The 21,190-nt window shown below is 40.6% G+C and overlaps 1 protein-coding gene across 2 annotated transcripts in view; it reads left to right on the plus strand.

Moving 5' to 3' along the window:
* The window catches only part of ift88 (intraflagellar transport 88 homolog), a 122,112-nt gene extending 102,779 nt beyond the window's left edge, over positions 1–19,333 (plus strand). For both annotated transcript variants that reach the window (XM_060826712.1, XM_060826713.1), the window contains 2 exons: positions 13,232–13,345; positions 18,975–19,333. In XM_060826712.1, the coding sequence (XP_060682695.1) occupies positions 13,232–13,345; positions 18,975–19,096 (236 nt within the window). In that variant the 3' untranslated portion in view covers positions 19,097–19,333. The remainder of the gene's footprint in view (positions 1–13,231; positions 13,346–18,974) is intronic.
* The last annotated feature ends 1,857 nt before the right edge of the window (positions 19,334–21,190 follow it).

Consider the following 21,190-nt stretch of genomic DNA (forward strand, 5'->3'; position numbering starts at 1 on the left):
AATGGTATGTTGCTTCCCAAGTGCCAGTGTCAGGCATGTCTCATATTAAGTCCACAGTATCCTTAAGGAGGAGAGAGAGCAGCCAGATGTTGTGGTACATATCGGTATCAATTACATAGATAGGGAAAGGGAGGAAACCCTGAAAAGAGAATATAAGAAGTTAGAATCATAGGCCGAAGGGATTGTCGGGATTCTAACGAGTCCACGCCAACCTCCGAAGAGCAACCCACCCAGACCCATTCCCCCACCCCACGTTTACCCCTGACTAGTGCACATAACCTACACATTCCTGAACACTATGGGCAATTTAGCATGACCAATTCACCTAACCTGCACATCTTTAGACTGTGGGAGGAAACCCATGCAGACACGGGGAGATTATACATGCTCCACACAGACAATCACCTGAGGTTGGAATCGAACCTGGGTCCCTGGCGCTGTGAGGCTGCAGTGCTAACCACTGAGCCACCGTGCCACCCCTAGCTTAGGTTGGAAGCGAGAAGGCAAGACAAGCAGATTAGTAATCTCAGGATTGCTACCAGTGCCATGTGCTGGTGAGGCTAGGAATAGAATGCGAATGCAAATGAATATGTGGCTGCAGGGCTGGTGTAGGAGGGAGGGCTTCAGATATGTGGATCATTGGGACACTTTCTGGGGAAGGTGGGACGAGTACCAGAAGGATGGGTTGCACTTGAACTTGAGGGGCATCAATATCCTGAGTGGGATGTTTGCTACAGCTCTTTGGGAGGGTTTAAACTCAATTGTCAGGGAGGTGGAAACCTGAGCTATGTATCAGATGATAGAGTAGGTAGTGAACAGCCAGATAACAGTGTGCAGAGAGTCTGTGAGGAGGGATAGGCACTTGATGGCACAAAGGTGCAGTCAATGTGATGGGTTGAAGTGTGTCTATTTTAATGGAAGAGGTAACCAGAATAAGGGTGATGAACTCAGAGCTTGGATCAGTACTTAGAACTATGATGCTGTGGCATTACAGAGACTTGGATATCACTGGGGCAGGATGGTTGTTGGATGTTCCAGAGTTGTAGCATTGCTAGTCAGGGTTAGTATCACAGTTGCAGAAAGGGAGGTCATTGAGGAGGGTTTGTCTACAGAGTCAATGTGGGTGGAAGTCAGAAACAGGCCACTTTATTGGGAATTTTCTACAGTCCCCCCCCCCCTCCCCGTAGCAACAGAGACATGGAGGAGCAGTTTAGAAGGGAGATTTTGGAAAGGTGCAGAAGTAACAAGGTTGTTGTCATGGGTGACTTTAACTTTCCTAATACTGTTTAGAACCGTAATGGATGGAGCAGATTTTTGTCAGGTGTGTCCAGGAAGGGTACCTGATGCAATAGGCTGACTAGAAGGGAAGCCATATTGGATTTGGAGCTTGGCTACAAACCATGCCAGGTGTCCGATCTCATTGGGAGAGCATTTCGGTGAGAGTGATCACAACTCCCCGACCTTTACTATACTTTTGGAAAAGGATAGGAGCAGACGGTATGGGTGTATTTAAATGAGGTTTAAATATTTAACCTTTGATAAGGTTCCCCTTCCTGATGAAGGGCGTTTGCCCGAAACGTCGATTTCACTGCACTTTGGATGCTGCCTGAACTGCTTCCAGCACCACCGATCCAGAATCTGGTATCCAGCATCTGCAGTCATTGTTTTTACCCCATATTTAAATGAGGGACGGGGAAATTACAATGCTGTTAGGCAGGAACTGGGGTGCCTAAATTGGAAACAGGTGTTCGCAAGGAAATGCACGACATAAATGTGGGAATTGTTTAGGAAGCACTTACTAATGGGTCTGGACAGGTTTGTTCCATTGAGGCAAATAAGGGATGGTAGTTTGAAAGAACCTTGGGCAACAAGGAATGTGGAGCATCTGGTCAAGAGGAAGAAGGAAACTTACTTAAGGTTGAGGAGGCAAGGATCAGACAGGGCTATAGAGGGTTACACAGTGGCAGGAAAGGAAGTGAAGAATGGACTTAGGAGAGCTAGAAGGAGGCATGAGAAAACTTTAGCGGGTAGGATTCTACCTTATGTGAGGAACAGGAGGATGGCCAGACTGAGGGTAGGCCCTATGAGGGATAGTGGAGGGAAGTTGCACCTGGAGTCACGGGAAGTAGAGGAGATCCTGAATAAATACTTTGCTTTAGTATTCACCACTATGAGGGACCTTGACATTTCTGAGGACAGTGTGAAACAGACTGATATGCTAGAACGGGTTGATGATAGGAAGGGGGATGTGCTGAAAATTTTGACAAACATAAGTATAGATAAGTCCCCTGGGCCAAACGGATATACATCAGGTTCCTACAGGAAGCAAGGGAAGATGATTTTTGCATCCTCATTGTCCACTGGAGTACCATCAGATGGTTGGAGGAGGCAAATGTTGTTCCCTTGTTCAAGAAAGTGAATAGGGAAATTGCTGGGAATTACAGACCAGTCAGTTTTATGTCAGTAGTGGGCAAAGTATTGGAGTGGATTCTGAGATACAGGATTTATGATTACTTGGAAAACCATACTTTGATTAGAGATAGTCAGCATGGCTTTGTGAGGGGCTGGTCATGTTTCACAGACCTTATTGAATTCTTTGAGGATGTAACAAAACACATTGATGAAGGTACAGCAGTAGATATGGTGTGCATGGATTTTAGAGAGGCCTTTGATAAGGTTCCCCATGGTAGGTTCATTCAGAAAGTAAGGAGGCATGGGATACAGGGAAATCTGGCTATCTGGATACAGAATTCGCTGGTCCGTAGAAGACAGAGAGTGGTGGTAGATGGAAAGTATTCAGCATGGAGCTCAGTGACCAGTAGTGTTCCACTCAGATCAGTTCTGGGACCTCTGCTCTTTGCGATTTTTATACATGACTTAGATGAGGAAGTGGAAGGGTGTGTTCGTAAGTTTGCCAATGATGTGAAGGTTGGTGGAGAGCTGTTATAGGTTGCAACGTGACATTGACAAGATGCAGAATTGGGCTGATGAGTTTCGGATGGAGTTCAACCTGGATAAGTGTGAAGTGACTCACTTTGAAAGGTTGAGTTTGAATACAGATTACAGGGTTAAAGGCAGGATTCTTAGTAGTGTGGAGGAACAGAGGGATCTTTGGATCCACATCCATAGATCCCTCAAAGTTACCACCTAAGTTGATAGGGTTGTTAAGAAAGTGTATGGTATGTTGACTTTCATTAGCAGGGAGATTGAGTTTAAGAGCCACGAAGTTATACTACAACTTTATACAGCCCTGCTTAGACCACACTTAGAATATTGTGTTCAGTGCTGGTTTCCTCATTATAGGAAATATGTGGATGCTTTAGAGAGGGTGCAGAGGAGATTTACCAGATGCTGCCTGGACTGGAGGGCATGTCTTCTGAAGAAAGCTGAGGGAGCTAGGGCTTTTTTCATTAAAGTAAAGAGAGATGAGAAGTGACTTGATAGTGGTGTACAATAGGTTGCGAGGCATAGATAGAGTGGATAGCCAGAGATATTTTCCCATGGTGGAAATCACGAAGGGGCACAATTTTAAGGTGAATGGAGGAAGGTTTAGGGGAGATGACAGAGGTAGGTTATTTACCCAAGAATGGTGGGTGTGAGGAATGCACTGCCAGCAGTGGTAGTAGAGTCTGATACATTAGGGACATTTAAGCGACTTTTGATAGGCAGATGGAAGGTAGTACAATGAAGGGTATGTAGGTCAGTCTAATCCAAGAGTGGGATAAATGGCCAGCACAACATTGAGGGCCAAAGGACCTGTACAGTGCTGTACTGTTCTATGACTGGATGTCTGCAGTCTACAAATTAGCTTTTTCCCATTTTGTTATGTATTCTAATAACCAAAGTCAATCAGTTTTGAGCTCCACTCTCAGCAATTATATCCATAGCAACCTTAGAGCTTTCCTCCTTCTCAAAGTCAAACAGTCATAGTCAAACAGCATATAAACAGATCCTCTGGTCCAACCAGTCAATGCCGACCATATCCCAAACTAAACTAGTCCCACCTGCCTCCTGCTCCTGGCCTTTATCCCTCCAGACCTTTCCTATTCATGTCTCCATCCAAATGTCTTTTAGACATTGTAACTGTACCCACACCCACTACTTCCTCAGGAAGTTCAATCCACACACAAACCACTCATTTAATAAAAGGACATGGGGGAGGGACAGTTTTTTCACACTTTCTCCTCCTCATCTTAAAAATATGTACCCTAGTCTTGAAGTCCCCCATTTTAGGGAAAAGACACCTGCTATTCACCTTATCTATACCCCTCATGATTTTATAAACCTCTATAAGGTCACTTCTCAATCTCTTAGATTCTAGTGAAAATAGTTTGTGCCTATTCAACATCTCCTTATAACTCAAACCATTTAATCATCACTGTTTAAAAATATTCACTATTTGTGGCAGCTTGCTGTGCGCAGTTTGCTTCTGACATTAAAACAGTTCCAAATCAGCAATGATGTGTGACTTGGAAGGGAAACTTGCAGATGTTACATCTGTTCTCTTGTTCTTCAAGATAATGAAAGTCAAGAGTTTAGAAGGTGTTGTGAAAGAGTCTTGATGTGTTGGTGCTGCACAACATATTCCTGGCACATTCTACTGGCTGTGGAGAAAGTAAATGCTGAAGCAGATTGACAATGTGTCAGTCAAGTGGCCTGCTTTGTCTTGGATGGTTTTGAGCTTCTTACACTGAAAGACTGAAGCGACTGGGCTTGTATACCCTTGAGTTTAGAAGACTGAGAGGGGATATGATTGAGACATATAAGATTATGAAAGGATTGGACACTCTGGCAGCAGGAAACATGTTTCCGCTGATAGGTGAGTGCCGAACCAGAGGACACAGCTTAAAAATACGGGGTAGACCATTTAGGACAGAGATGAGGAGAAACTTCTTCACCCAGAGAGTGGTGGCTGTGTGGAATGCTCTGCCCCAGAGGGCAGTGGAGGCCTAGTCTCTGGATTCATTTAAGAAAGAGTTGGATTGAGCTCTCAAAGATAGTGGAATCAAGGGTTATGGAGATAAGGCAGGGAGCGGATACTGATTAGGAATGATCAGCCATGATCATATTGAATGGCAGTGCAGGCTCGAAGGGCTGAATGGCCTACTCCTGCACCTATTGTCTATTGAATGGTGTTAGAGCTGCACTCATCCAGGCAAGTGAAGAGTATCCATCATTCTCTTGACGTGTGCCTTGTAGACAAACATATGGAAGTAATGAGATGTGTTATTCATTGTAGAATTCCCAGTCTTTGACCTGGCTTTACAGCCACAATATTTGTATAGTTGATTCATTTCAGTTTCTGATCAATGGTGACCTCCAGAAGATGTTGGTGGTGAGGAGTTCAGTGCTAGTAATGGCCTTGTATGTTAAATGTGTTGAATAGCCTGTCTTACTATAGAAAGTCTATGCCTGGCACTTGCACAGCTTGAATATTCCTTGTCATTATCAACCCTAATCTGAGTCTTATCCAGATCATATCCCAAGTAGGCACAAGCTGCTTCAGCATCTTCAGCATTTGAGAAGATGCAAATGCTGTGAGCACTATGCAACCATTGTCAAAATTCCCAATTTTGACATAATGTTAGAGGATAGGTCCTTGATCAAGCAGATGAAGATGTTTTCATATAGGATACTACTCTGAGAAACACCTGCAACCATGTCTTATGGCTGAGATGATTAATGTTAGCAGTCACATCCATCTTCCTTTGTGTTAGATTTGATTTCAACCAGTGAAGAATTCCACCCCTCCCAATTCTCAACGATTTAAAGTTTGCTAGGTTCCTTTATGCTGACTTGATGTCAAGAACAGTCACTCTCACATCGTTTTATAAGTTCAGTTATTTTGTCTAAATTTGGGCCAAGGCTTGTAATGAGGTCTCCATATAAGTGCCCATATTGGACTCCAAGCTTTAAATTGGTGACCCATGATTTAGATTAGATTAGATTAGATTAGATTACTTACAGTGTGGAAACAGGCCCTTCGGCCCAACAAGTCCACACCGACCCGCCGAAGCGCAACCCACCCATACCCCTACATTTACCACTTACCTAACACTACGGGCAATTTAGCATGGCCAATTCACCTGACCCGCACATCTTTGGACTGTGGGAGGAAACCGGAGCAACCGGAGAAAACCCACACAGACACAGGGAGAACGTGCAAACTCCACACAGTCAGTCGCCTGAGTCGGGAATTGAACCCGGGTCTCAGGTGCTGTGAGACAGCAGTGCTAACCACTGTGCCACTGAACATGAAAAACTGCCTATTGACAGTACTATTGACAATACCTCTATCATTTTCCTAATGATTGAAAGTGATGTAATGGTAACTGGCTGATTTAGATTTGGACAGCAACAATCCCCATATCTAGTCCAATGCCAAGATTGTCTACTTTCTCTTGTCAACATTGCTTCTTCACCTGACTGTCCTTTAAAGACTTATTTGTTGAATCCAACATCCATGTTTGCTCCTTGCTTGATTCTCAAATTAAATCAGACATAAATTCTGCTGTTCAAAATTCCAATTTCTATTGCTATCCCTCAGTGAGGTATTGATTTCAAAATCCTAATTTTTAAATCCTTCCACAAATTGTACCCTTTCTATTTTCTCCACCAATGGGTTACTGCATACACATTCCCTTCCTTTTTTTCAACTCTTATCATTTACTCTGTCTTGTGGCAGAGATTTCTCATTTTGGAACTCCCTCCCCAAAACCTCCTTAAGCATCTATGGAGAGAAAACCGAGTTGACATTTTGAGCCCAGTGACCTTTTTGTGAGGCTGCCAGATCTGCTGAGTTTCTCCAGCAATTTCTGTTTTGTTCTGTAAAATCTATCTCTTTAGCATTACCTTCAGATAGGTTTCCTTTTATCACTCGATTCTCATTCCTATTCCATAGTTTTGCATTTAGCACTTTTAAAATTGCAAAAATGTAAGTCTGTAAATCCAAGTTGCAGTGTTGGATCTATTTATTGGCTGCAAACTAGTGACATAAGTATAAAAGACCAAAGAATTTAAAATGGGCTTATGTCTTCTCAGTGTTCCAAGTTCAGATTTCTCTTCAGATAAAAGAATGTTCACAGGATTGTTTATTCAGCGGAATGCCTTGAGAATCATTATCTGAATTCCTTTACAATATAAATGCCATTAAATGTACCTAATTCTTTTAAGCAGAGTCAAAAATTAGCTGGAAATTCTCTGCAAGTTACAAATTTATCATTCAGCAATCAAATGTAGGTCACAAAAAGTGCAGAAGACTCATCAGATTGTGGGGCAGAGAGTGAAATAGTTAATAATCAGAAAAGAAAATTAACGACTGTCATGCAAAACCTCTTTCTTATAATTTAATATATCTGTACTTTCTAATCTGACACCTGATTCATACATAACTACAATCATAACAGCAACAGCTCATATTTACATAGTGCCTTTAATGTTATAAAACATTCCAAGGCTTTTCACAGGTCCTCCAATGTGATCAGTAAAATGATCTATTCAGCAAGTCAGTTCAAGGGCAGTTAGGGACAGGCAATACGTATAGCTTTGCCAGTGTGCCTGCATCTGATGAAGTCATATAACATAAGAGAGAACAAGATGGATAGATGGAGACGTTAAGATGAGAGAGCTTCCAGAGCTTAAGTGATTGAAAGCATGACCACAATGATGAAGCGATAGAAACTGCAGCTATCCCAGAAGGTTCTATGGCTGGAGGAAGTCACAGACCTAGGGAGGGATAGACACATGGAGAAATTTTAAAACAAAGATAATTTTAAAATTATTTGACCAGGAGCTAATCCAAGTCAATTAGCATATTGTTGAACGGGATTTGGTGCATCTTATGATGTGGGTGGCAAAGTTTTGAATAACTTCAAGTTTATGGAGGAAGTTGTAAGAGACCAGTCAGCACTGTGTTGAAACAGTCACGTTTGAAGGTGATAAGGGCACAATTGAAGATTTCAGTAGCTGATGAGCAGAAACAGGCACAATCAGGCAATATTATAAAGATAGAAACAGGTAGTCTTCATGATAATGCAAACTTGTGGTCAAAAGCTCATCTTGTGATCAAATATAGCACCAAGAATGTACATTTTGGAAATGGGTAGCTATTGAAATATGGATCATGAATTTAATTCTGTAAACATTAATAGTATATGGAACAATCAGCCAAATGGTCTTTTGACAAACTAGGTAACTAGGGTTTGTGGTGCATTCATTAGTGTTGATAATCTGTAACTTTACTACTTGTACTCTGGTAAAGTTTGTCAGAGTCTATTTCTGAACAATCATGAAGGTCATATTTGTGACACATCTGCCTTTGCTGTGGATGTTTTTCACTGCAGTGGTCTAATGTCAATCTATGTGTTACAAAAAATGTCGCAATTACTTCTACTTTCAGCAATGTTACCCATACTTCGTATGTCACACTTTTATAATTGCAAATTTGTCACACACTAATAATTGTAAACTAATATGCTAACATCTCATTAAGGAAAAATCTTAACCAAGATTTCTAAAATCGCCTTTCAACGTTGTCTCCTTGTGACATAATCAAATCATTGAAGTTGTTTGTTAAACAATTTTGTGTCATTAACTAAAACTTTTAAAAGTTTTTAAATCAAGTTTAATACCAAAATTAAAAAATAACCTATTTCATAAACATGACTAAATATGTTCATTGAACTGCTCAGTCTGTTGGTCATGTGGAATTGTGGATTTATTTGTAAGTGTTTCAAACTTCACAAGATATTTATCACACTCGCAAATAGCTGCTTGAACTACAAACCCACATTTTTGCACACTCATTACGGTCCAAACTCCATTTCTGAGCAATTACTTGAGTTCTTGAGCAAATTGCATGTATGCAGTTCCACTGCGCTTGCTCCTTCTCATTTATGGTCTGAATGTTACTAAATGCTCTCTCCTACAATTCTCAAAATTACTTTTCCACCCAATCCTGATATTGAATGGAATGAAGTCAACTGGCTTCATGTTGAGTTAAAAATATAGATCAAGTAATCAAACTTTGAATAAAAAAAATAAACGTGGCAATTTTCAAAACTCACAAAATTAATACTTGTGCCTCCTTAAATTTAAATTTCTTCCCTTGTCCTGGATGTGATATTTTTGAAATAAGCATTCTATTCATGATAGTTAAATAATGCAAGTACAGAATTCCAGTCTGCCCCAGGTTCTTGGTCTGTGAACAGTGTGCTATTGTGCCTAGAAAATCCTATTTTTAACCAAAGTTGCTTGCCTTGGCTCTCACCTCTGAATCAAAAGGTTATAATTTTAAGTCCCCTTCAAACATTTGGCTGATACTTGAGCATGGTACTTGATGGTGTGCTGCAGTGTTGAAGCTACTGTCAAGTAATATTTTAAACTGAGGACCAATCCAAACTCAGTACTCAGAGCAGGGGAATGAGGCCAGTTGATATCAGCAATCACACTTCAGAAATGACAGTTAGTGACCATTAAATACATTGGGATACTCCAAGACTTTGCTTAAGTTCACATATAAATTGAATCTTTTGTTCAGACATTTACCATGCCAGCAGATTTGCTTGTATCACATTTCTTGGATATCGTTGAAGTCAGGTTTCATTGACTTTACTGTCAAGGTGCAATTACTCAGCAGACACTTGCTCACTGACATTCGACTTGGGTCCCACTATGTCTCCTTACATCCTGAACTCATTACCGCCTTGGTCCAAATATGGACAAAAAAACTGAATTCGAGGGGGAATGACTGTCCTAGACATTTAAGGTAGCATTTTACTGCATGTGAAAGCAAAGAGCTTGAGCAGAATTGAAGTCCTTAAGAGAAGACCAAAGAGAAAATTCCCTACTGGTTAGAATCTTACCTAACACAAAGGATGTTTGGATTGTTGGAGGTCATTCATCTCAGTCATGGGACATCATGCAGGAGCTCCTCTGGCACTTCTGTTAGTGGCTTCTCTCCATCATAAGCTCAGCGGTGGAGATGATGCAGATGATTCCACAATGTTTAGCACTATTTTCAACTCCTCAGATATTGAAGTAGTTCATGCAGAAATGCAGCAGAACCTAGGTAGCATTCAGTCACAGGATGAAGAGTGACAAGTAACACTCATACCACACCAGTACCAGGCAAAGACCTTTTCCAATAAGAAGGATTCAACCAAATCTCCTTAACATTCAGTGGCATTAAAATCATTGAATTTCCCCAAGATCAACATCATAAGGTGTACCATTGATCAGAAATTGAACTGGACCAGCCTTATAAGTACTCTGGCTACCAGAGCAGGTGAGAAGCTACGATGTTCTGTGGTGAGTTAATTACCTCCTCTGGATGTTCACCATCTACAAGGCACAAATCAGGAGTGAATTGAATTGAATTATTGTCACATGTACTAAGGCACAGTGAAAAGCTTTGTCTTGCGAGCAATACAGGCAGATCACAGAGTTAAGTAGCATGGATAAGTAAATAATAGGTAAACAGCGGCAAAAACAAAAACACAGGTACAGGCGAATGTTAAGGGTTTGAGAGTCCATTCAGTATTCTAACAACAGTAGGATGTTTAAATACGGCATAGATGAGTGCAGCTCCAACTGCACTCAAGAGCAGAACAGGACAATCTAGGACACAGCAATCCACCTGATTGGCTCACCATCCAACTCTGTCCATCACTGACACAAGAAAGCAGCAGCGTTTACAATATACAAGATGCACTGTTGCAACTCGCCAAGACTCCTTAGACAACACCTTCTAAACCTATTAGGTCAAGGACAGCAGATGCATGGAACACCACCTCCTTCAAGTGGCCCTCTAATATGCAGACCAACTATGAGCTACATCACTGCTCTTTCACTCACTCACAGCACTGTCAGGTGGCCACATCACATGGACTGCAGTGTTTCAAGAAGGCGATTCACCATCAACTCTCAAGGGCAGTAATGCCCATGCCACATCCCATGAATGAACAGTGGGACAAGCAAGACCTTTGCTAACTTAACCGCACTTTTGCCAGTTGAGGCCCTTACATGGGCAAATAATGCTGTTTCCCAACCAGCTTGGGGGAGGATTTCAGGGGAAGAGGGGTTACCCATTTAGTCACCCTGCTGATGTCAAGAAAAGGCATTCTGATTTTCCCCTTAAGATTTAAATAACAAATTCTGACCCTCTGATGAGGTAGCTTAAAAATGTGTTGCTGGAAAAGCGCAGCAGGTCAGGCAGCATCAAAGAAGCAGGAGAATCCATGTTTCGGGCATAAGCGCTTCTTCTGATGAGGTACAACTATTATATTTAGATGGATTTGCATCTCACCAATAGCTAATCTTGTCTCATTACTATGCAGCTCCCCACTGTCCTGTCCTGCCCTCAGAAACGAGAGATGCCAATTCCATGCAAGACAGAACAACTATCTTTTAACTAGTGGCAACCGCTCACCGCTTGTTTTTCCAGACCTTTGTCCAGCTCCCCCATTTCCCTGCATGCTGTATGGACACTGTTTTTTTCCACCCTTACTTCACACAAGTGGACATTGTAAAAACCACATGTCTCACATCATCATGGGTGCTTTCTGACCAACACATACACTTCAACCCTTCAGGACTTCTGTTTGGGGCTCATGATATTCCAGAATTGTATACTTCTGTCAGGTTGATTTGACTGCAAGGACACACGTGACTCGCATGCATCTACACATATGCATCTTATTCCTCTTGGATTACTTTCTTAGTGATTGTTCAGTTTGTGTTTACTTGGAAGCTGTCAGCCTTCCAGATTTGCATTGGTTTTTAGTAGGTTGGCTGATCAGTTCCTAAATTACAAGCTGGCCGCCAACAGCACACTGAAAAGTGCTTCCTGGTCTCTGAAGTGCTGTAGAGCAGGGGTTTAAATGTAGCATGAAAGTCGCAAAGTCATGGAAGCAGCAAGCACTCCTACTACTCCTGCCACATGAGTACTAGTGCCATTGACACTGATTGCATAATTAATAAGCTGAAGAGCAGATGATTGCATGAAAAATGTCTACATTGGCATGGCAGGCTATCAACATTGAGTGTCACTAAAGAAAGCTGTTTGCTAAAAAACGGGAAAATTCAACCCTTCGTTTTCTTCTTTAACTTTTACCTGACAAATGATAATAGGCAGTTTTTAGAAGAGACAGAATATGGGAGAACATACGACAGTATTTTCTGTTAGATGACATTACATAAATATTGCATACTTTATGGTGAGAGCTATTTACACTTTCATCATCGATTCAGATCTGAAAACAACAACAAAGCAGCAAAGAAATAAAATAAACAGCAGCAAACAATACCTTACTACTTCCACTGCTTGAAACCTTTCTGAAAGATTCTGCCAATTAATTCATAAATTATTATGATTATTATTCATAAATTATCAATTAAAGTGAGATAGTAAGAAAACTTTGGGTAGTATTTCACACACAAACTTTCTAAATCAACACAGAGGACTTTGATAACTTCAGTGCTGATTGATTGCATTTAAACCCATCTTTCAGAATGTGTTTTTAGAAATTTCTACTTCTTTAAGTAAACTTGATCATTGCTTTACATTCATAAAACATGGTGCAAGAACTTAACTAAAACTGGCTTTCTTTCTTGTATAATCTACCAAAGATTGAAAATAGATTGGTGCTTGAGTTTGCTTGTTATAACCTGCCTTCAAATACATCATAATTTGGAACTTTATTAATTCTAACAGTTCCAAGTTTATCAGAGTTTTACCAGCTATATTGATAACTTTTTAAATGATGAATTGGATCTAATTTACTTGTTTGACCTCTTATCTTTTCTTTGATCAGCCCTGATTCTGAAAGTACAATATCTAGGCAAAGAGAAAATAGTATTTGAAAAATATTTGGAATAAGTAGACATGTTAGCTACGCTAACCTCAAAACAACTCTTGTGAACTCCATAATTTGTTACATTTTTTTCTATAATGTTACTCTGAGGGATAGAAATTCTTCAGTAGTTGCACAAAATGTACATTTTTGGATTCGCTGCTTGCCATATGTAATGCTTGATATTCAGTTTCATTTTCTGCATGGGAACTGAATGTCAGATAGTTCTAATAGTGGAATATCACTCTGAACAATCTACTTGAAACAAATTTCTACCCCCCCTCCAGTTCTTTGATGCACCTACTTAGAATTGATGCAAAGATTCAAATTCCTATTTTTCTGAGCATATTTGCATCTCAGCCTATCTTGCATTATTTCAGAAAATGGTCAAAGTAGCTATGTTACCAGTGCTAAAGGAGAACGGATGAGTGCAAAGTTGAAGTCATTGCCTGGTGTTAATGATCCTTATGAAGCAAGCAACAACAAAGATATAGGCAAGTACATGGCTCTTCTTCTTATGTTGAGTTTGGGGTCTTTCTTAGTGTATACTGATGATGTGAAAAAGTGAACTGCATTGTACGGTGTTCCTTGGGCAAAGCAAATATATAGTTCTATTTTCCAAACATGTGAAAATAGCAAATGTTTCATGATATTAATTAAAGGATTTTTTTACCATCAAAGTCTCGTTATGTATCTTATATCCCTAAAACAAGCTGTGATATATAACCATATAATGTTATAGTGGATCTCAACATTTTCATCTGCTGAGCATTTACATGGAACAATAAACCCATGAATCATTCTGCCTATCCTGTGCACCTATTTTGCTTGCTACCTAATGGCAAATTGTGAAAATTCTAAATATTTTCCTATTTCTGTTTTATATGTAATAAATTATTTGGCATTATTTTTAAATTGAATGTTGAAAGAGAGCGCGTTGACTTGCAACATTTTAGTATGTATTATAAAATAATCACAATAATCTTCTGAGAGAATGTAATACTGAAGTGTAAGTGACGTGACAACTTGTGCTGTGCACACGGGAGCCAGTCTTGTTGTGACATCATGCAAGTGGTGGCAGAGGGCACTGGCCAGTTCTCGCACTATAGTTTCAACCATAGCATCACATGTCAGTATCGTGCATTTTGGACAAGCCCCTGAACTACTTGAAGGGTCCTTGTGGAACAGTATCGCACTTGATAAACCACTTATCTATTAGAATTGAAATGTGCTGCTACTTTGCTTGTAAGACTTCTAATACATCTTGTAAGATTTTTCTGCACTCTGTGACATTATGTGGCCAGAAAATTTAGGGTGCCATGATGGCCCAGTCGTTCGATTCCATCCTTGGGTGACTGTGTGTGTGGAGTTTGAACACACTCCTCGTGTCTGTGTCGGTTTCCTCCAGTTTCCTCCCTCAGTCCAAAGATATGCAGGTTGGATGGATTGGCATACTAAATTGCCCATAGTGTCCAGGGATGTGCAGGTTGGGTGGATTAGCCATGGGAAGTATAGGGTGCAGGAATAGGGCAGGGGGATGGACCTGGGAGGAATGCTTTTCGAAGGGTCAGTGTGGACTGAAATGGACCGATGGCCTGGTTCCACACTGTAATGATTCTATGGAAATTTGTTTATGATTGCTACTTTTGACAGAACTATAGCAAAATGGCTGTTTGGGAGCTCATCTCATCCTTCCCCTCTCCTCCCCCACATGTTATGGAAACTCATCTGGATGGCAGTTTTGTGATGCAGGTGATGCCAATAGTATCAATACCCATACCTTCTGAGGTTATCATGAAGGTAGTTCCTTCTAAACCTTGCCTGAAGCGTGGTGAACCTCAGGTGAAACTCATCATCAGTTGTCGTCTTCTAATGAGAGAGCAGCACTATGGTCCTCTGAGACTATGGCGACTTTACGTTTTCCATGGTATGGGCTAAAAGGAATGCCATGCATGTTATATTCCTTTCAGTGGAGTCACATTCTACATTATGGAGGAAATCAGGGGGTTCCTAAAACTGGGATATTGCTGTTTGTATTGTTCGGGATGTCTGTTCATGTTTGTTGTTGTATGCTGCTTCCTTATAACCCCATGGTTAGGAACCTAGTTGTTACCTCCAGGGATTCAAAAGATTACTTTCAAATGAGGAGAAGTAGGAGGAGAAACCAAGGGATGATCTCATGCACAACACTCAATCAGATGAAGTAAGGAAGGCTGCATAATGAACCCTTAGTTAAAAGGAATTTGCCCACCTGCATCATGGGTACACCATTCCTTTTCAGTACATTTATGCCACACTGTCTGTGATATATAACACTTGATAAGGCAATAGCAAAAAGCCTTCACACAGCAACTTTATCTGGTGAGACATGAAAAATACAAAAATAAAAGCCTAATTCATTTAGTGTATACTGTCTTTATGCAGTATGTTGTTAAAAATCACACAACACCAGCTTATAGTCCAACAGGTTTATTTGGAAGTACTAGGTTTCAGAATGCTGCTCTTTCACCAGGTAGCTGTGGAGCAGACCATAAGACACAGAATTTATAGCAAAATGTTACAGTGTCATGCAACTGAAACAACATATTGAACAAACCTAGATTGCTGTTAAGTCTTTCATCTTTTAGAATGGGTTGCAGATTTCGGTTCGGAGACAGGGATGTTCCCTCCCAGTTGGGAACACTTCACCAGTCAGAGACATTTGACCTTGGATCTTTGAATGACCATCCTCCAAGGTGGACTTCGGGATACACAACAACACAGAGTGGCTGAGCAGAGGCTGATAGCCAAGTTTGGTACCCATGAGGATGGCCTCAACCGGGACCTTGGATTCATGTCACGCTACAGGAGACCCCCACTACACTACACAGTGTCTCTACACACATATGCTCTCTCTCTCTCTCTCTCACACACACACAAACACACGTACATACACTCCCCCACACTCTCATCCTCTCGTAGGCTTATATTCTGACTCTCTCTCACACACACACACACACACACACACACACACTCTCTCTCTCTCACTCACTCTCTCTCTCTCTCTCTCTCTCTCTCTCTCACATGTGCACACACTCTCACTCTCTCTCTCATGTACTCCATACACACACACACATCTATGGGGTGAACTTGCATTTTCAGAATTACATTTGCAAACACATTCTATTTTGCTCAAAAAGCATACAATCTGCACGTAGTCAATCCATGTAACGTTTTATAAATTCCAACTTTGAAAATAGAACCATTCTGACTCAAGATTGGACTACAGATCGACTCTAACTTCACTCCTTTAATGCATTGTCTAAACTGAGATGTCACTTTTTTTTAGAAAACCTTAAGTTATCTCGAAGTTCTGGAATTTACATATTAATGATCTGTAACCTGCAAACCATTCTAAAAGATGAAAGACTTAACAGCAATCTAGGTTTGTTCAATATATCATTTCAGTTGAATGACACTGTAATCTTTTGCTATAAATTCTGTGTCTTCTGATCTTGAGTATCAGAAAGTGCTGTTGGGTGAGTGATCAGGCTGTGGTACATTAAGCAATGAGAGATAGCTTACAGAGCATTGGTGACACACGTCTGTATGCAGTTTTGGTCTCCTTAATTATGGAAGGATGTAAATGACTTGCAGCCAGTAGTTTAATGGATTTATACCTGGAATGAGTGGATTATTTTATGAGGAAAGATTGAACAGACTGGGCTTATAATCAATTGAGTTAAAAGACTGAGGGGTGACTTAATTGAAGTGTATTAAAAAAAGTGCCTGTGCTGATTGCAATGTCACTCAAAATTAATCCCATCTGCCTACATATGGTCCTTAACCCTCTATCCCTGCCATGTTCATGTGTCTGTCTAAAGGTCTCTTAAACACTGCTTCTAGCATCTACCCTGGTAGCGCATTCTAAGCACCTGCCATGTTCTGTGTAAAAAGAAAAGCTTTCCTTGTACATCCCTTTAAACATTTCCCTTTTGATCTTAACCCTGTGGCTCCCTAGTGTTAGAAATTTCCATGATGGAAAAAAGACTTAGGCTATCCACCTCATCAATGCCTTTCATAATTTTATATACTTCTATCTGGTCGCCCCCTCAGCCTCTGCTTTAATCAAAATAATCCAAGTTTGCCCAATTTCTCTTTATAGCTAATACACTTCAATCCAAGTAGCATTCTGGTAAACTTTTATTGGACCTCCACATCCTTCCTATCGTGTGGTGACCAGAACTGCACAGAGTCCTCCAAATGTGTCCTAACTAAAGTTTTATACAGTTGCAACATGACTTGCCAACTTCTATACTTCGGGCCCCAACTGATCAGGCACACATGCCACATGCCTTCTTTACCACCTTATCTACTTTCAGGAATATACATCGCATTATCTGTATATCACTGCTTCTAATGTTCCTTCTATGTACGGTATATTTTCCTTTTGCATTTGAACTCTCGTAATACATCATCTCACACTTGTCTGTTTTAAACTCCATCTACCATTTCTGTGTGCAATTTTCCATCTGGTCAATATCCTGCTGTATCCTTGGATAATTTTTCTCACTATTCACTAAGTTTTGTGTTGTCTGCAAATTTACTAATCATTGTACCTACATTTTCATCCAAATCATTTGTAAATATTACAAACAAACACTGATTCTAAAAGAACATCACTATTCACAGACTTCCAGTAGGAAAAGTAACCCTCCACAACTGTCCTCTATCTTCTATGCCCAAGTCAATTTTGTATCCAGTTTGCCATCTCACCATGGATGCCATGTGACTTAACCTTCTGTATCAGCCTACCATGAATCTACACTGAAAAATGTGTTGTTGGAAAAGCGCAGCAGGTCAGGCAGCATCCAAGGAGCAGGAGAATTGACGTTTCGAGCCCTTCTTATGTCCGAAACATCGATTCGATGCTGCCTGACCTGCTGCACTTTTCCAGCAACACATTTTTCAGCTCTGATCTCCAGCATCTGCAGTCCTCACTTCCTCCATGAGTCTACACTGTCCTGATTTCCCATATATCACAGGAGGAACATTCTACCATGTCAAGTTGTCCATGTCAACTACAGACAATAAACTAATTATACAATCTTAACCACAACTCACCAAAATCAGATTTCTCACTTTCGTTCTCTATTTCTAACAAATGACAAACCATTTAAATGAGTGCTTGATACTTTTATCCCTTTCCAGGGGCACTCACTCAGTTTCTGGACCTGGTTCCTGAGCAACCTAATCCTACATCATCTTTTTAACAGTGATGCCACCTCCAGAGCCTCATTTCTGGATTCTGCTCCATTCTCCTCTGCTCCCGCCACCACTTTGACTGACCTTGATCTGGACCTCACTCTTCAGATAGTTAACTGGAAGCTCCTGCCACTGTTTTCTCCCACATTCAGTCTGCTCTGCTCCTGCTGTTGCTCTGACTGATCTGAACTTTCTTGACAAAGTGGATGTGGGAATTATGTTCCTTCCTGTGGACAAGGCCAGAAGTAGAGCGTGCTATTTTAAAATTAGGGGTTGCCCTTTTAGGATAGAGTTGAGAATAATTTTCTTTCTCGAAGCAGATTGTGCATCTTTAGAATTCTTTGCCCCAGAATTTACCAGTTAGTGGAGTTGTCTAGACCTTTGCAATGACTTGGAATGCATCTGTGGTTTACTAGTGCGTATTATTCAAGTTTTTGGCTTCCACTTCTGTAGTAGCAGATAGAAACCTGTTTCTAAATGAACCTTGACTTTTATTGCCTTATTAGCCCACAACCAAAATTCTGATTTGTGAATCAAAAGCATGAAATCACTCATTGCATAGAACGTCCACATGAAGATTGGTGGCATTCCCTGCCTTTTCCCCATACACCTAATGCTGGCTGAGAACAATGGTAGCTGTGGCCCGTCCCTTCAAAACAGGGTGCTCACTATCTTTCAGGTAGAAACATAGAAACCAGGGGCAAGTGTAGGTTATTCAGCCCTTTGAGCCTGCTCCACCAAACACCACAATCACTGCCGATCCTCTGTCTCAATGACATGTTCCCACTTTCTCCTCATATACCTTGATACCTTTGATATTTAAAATGTGTCGATCTCTTTTTGAATATATTCAGTGATTTGCCATAACTGTCTCTATAGATGCTTCATATGTGGATCCACTTGGACCACAAATAGAACGACCCAGAACTGCAGCTCGTAGACGGGTTGAAGAAGATGAATTTGCAGATGAAGAACTTGGAGATGATTTGTTACCAGAGTAATGAATGCACCCACTCAGGTCACAAAAAAACAAAGAAATGTCACTTTCACAGATGACATATGATATTCTTGCTTTGACAATGTGTACATTAAATATACTCATTCTATATTTCTCATGATTATAGTTGCTTTAATGTGCTTGCTAATGCATTATTTATTACATTTGTAATTAACTACAAGTTCCTTGTAAATATAAAACTTGTATATTTTTGATATTTTAATATCTGTGATATAGTGTTAAGGCAATGGTTGGTGTATAGTTCATTGCACTGCATGTTCACTAGTAGATTAATATCTCTAATCGTAATTATATTTGATTATCAGTGATTAGCTATATAATATTTCATTTATAGACAAAGAAGATGTTTAAATATTTAGGATTGAAGGCATGTCAATATTTTGTTTAGTTTTCTGCCAGTGTAATTACATTTTTGTACTATTTCTGAATATTACTTTCTTATTAAATATAAAATCAAAACTGATCGATGTAACTGTAATTTTGTAAATAAGCTGAAGCAATCACTGACACTACCAGACCTGCCATCTGTACCGTGAACTCTAATTTTCTAGCAGCTCAGCATATCAACAACTATGGATTGTTGCAGACTTCATTGATAAAGAAGAATTGTGACAAAAGCATGACTTTAAGAGGTACATTTTGTCCTGATTTTTTTTATGAAGAAAAGTTGAGACAGAGGTCCTAAGCAGTCTGCTCAAGGCCAATAGAGTAAACCGCTTATGAGACTTTGGGGCTTTTTTAAAGATGGAACAATAGTAGCAGCCTGAATGGAAAGGATGACCCACCAGAAGAAAGGGAGAAAGTGATTGTTTTTAAATTTCTGAGGCTGGAACTGAAAACACAATGTCAACTTAAAATGACCAAGGTAGAGATGAAAGTTAGTAGTAGTGATGAGGACAGTGTTGGAGAGCAATTCCATTGTAGCCAACGGCCTGGTGGGGATCTATTTAAATATGTCCGAGCATTGCCTAAGTTCAAAGACAAGAATGTAAAACAATAATTTGAGAAAGTGGCTAAACAAATGAAATGGCTGGTGACCATGTGGGTATTGTTGATCCAAACAAAATTGACAGGTAGAACTGGTGAGGTATTTACATTACTATCAGAGGATATATTTGGGAAGGATGATGAACTAAAAATCTCATCTAAAATGCATGTGAAATAGTCCCAGAAGCCTACGGACTTTAGGAATCTAAGGAAGATACCTGGTCAAACATATGATCAAAGTAATTTTGATAGATAGATAAGGACTTTGAAAATAGATCAAGCATATGATACTCTTAGAGAAACAATTATTTTGGAAAGGTTCAAAAATTCATTTGCTGAAGTAGTGAGAACTTATATGGAAGAGCAGAAAGCAGATAGGGTAAAACCCTACATATAGGTAAAAACAAGGACTGCAGATGCTGGAAACCAGAGTCTAGATCCGAGTGGTGCTGGAAAAGCACAGCAGGTCAGGCCGCATCCGGGGAGCAGGAAAATCGACGTTTCGGGCAAAAGCCCTTCATCAGGAATAGAGGCAGGGTGCCTGCAGAGTGGAGATAAATGAGAGGAGGTGGGGTGGGGAGAAAGTAGCATAGAGTACAATAGGTGAATGGGGGTGGGGATGTAGGTGATAGGTCAGAGAGGAGGGTGGGGGAATGTAACAAAGAGTACAATGGGTGAGCGAGTCTGTTTCAGGACATGGTTGAAGAGCTTCAGGGCAGAGGAGAAAAATTTCAGTGAATCTCTCTCTCATTGCAACCCCCAGGTCATCTCCTCTGCCCTGAAGCTCTTCAACCATGTCCTGAAACAGATTTGCTCATCCATTGTACTCTTTGCTACCTTCCCCCACCCTCCTCTCTGACCTATCATCTCCATCCCCACCCACCCCCATTCACCTATTGTACTCTTTGCTACTTTCTCCCCAACCCCACCCCCCTCTCATTCATCTCTCCACTCTGCAGGCACCCTGCCCGAAACATTGATTTTCCTGCTCCTTGGATGCTGCCTGACCTGCTGTGCTTTTCCAGCACCACTCTAACCTAAAACCCTACATATGTTTGACCAGGTTCCTTCCTTAGATTCCTAAAACTTT

This window comes from Hemiscyllium ocellatum, chromosome 6 (genome assembly GCF_020745735.1).
Source record: "Hemiscyllium ocellatum isolate sHemOce1 chromosome 6, sHemOce1.pat.X.cur, whole genome shotgun sequence".
NCBI classification, from domain to species: domain Eukaryota; kingdom Metazoa; phylum Chordata; class Chondrichthyes; order Orectolobiformes; family Hemiscylliidae; genus Hemiscyllium; species Hemiscyllium ocellatum.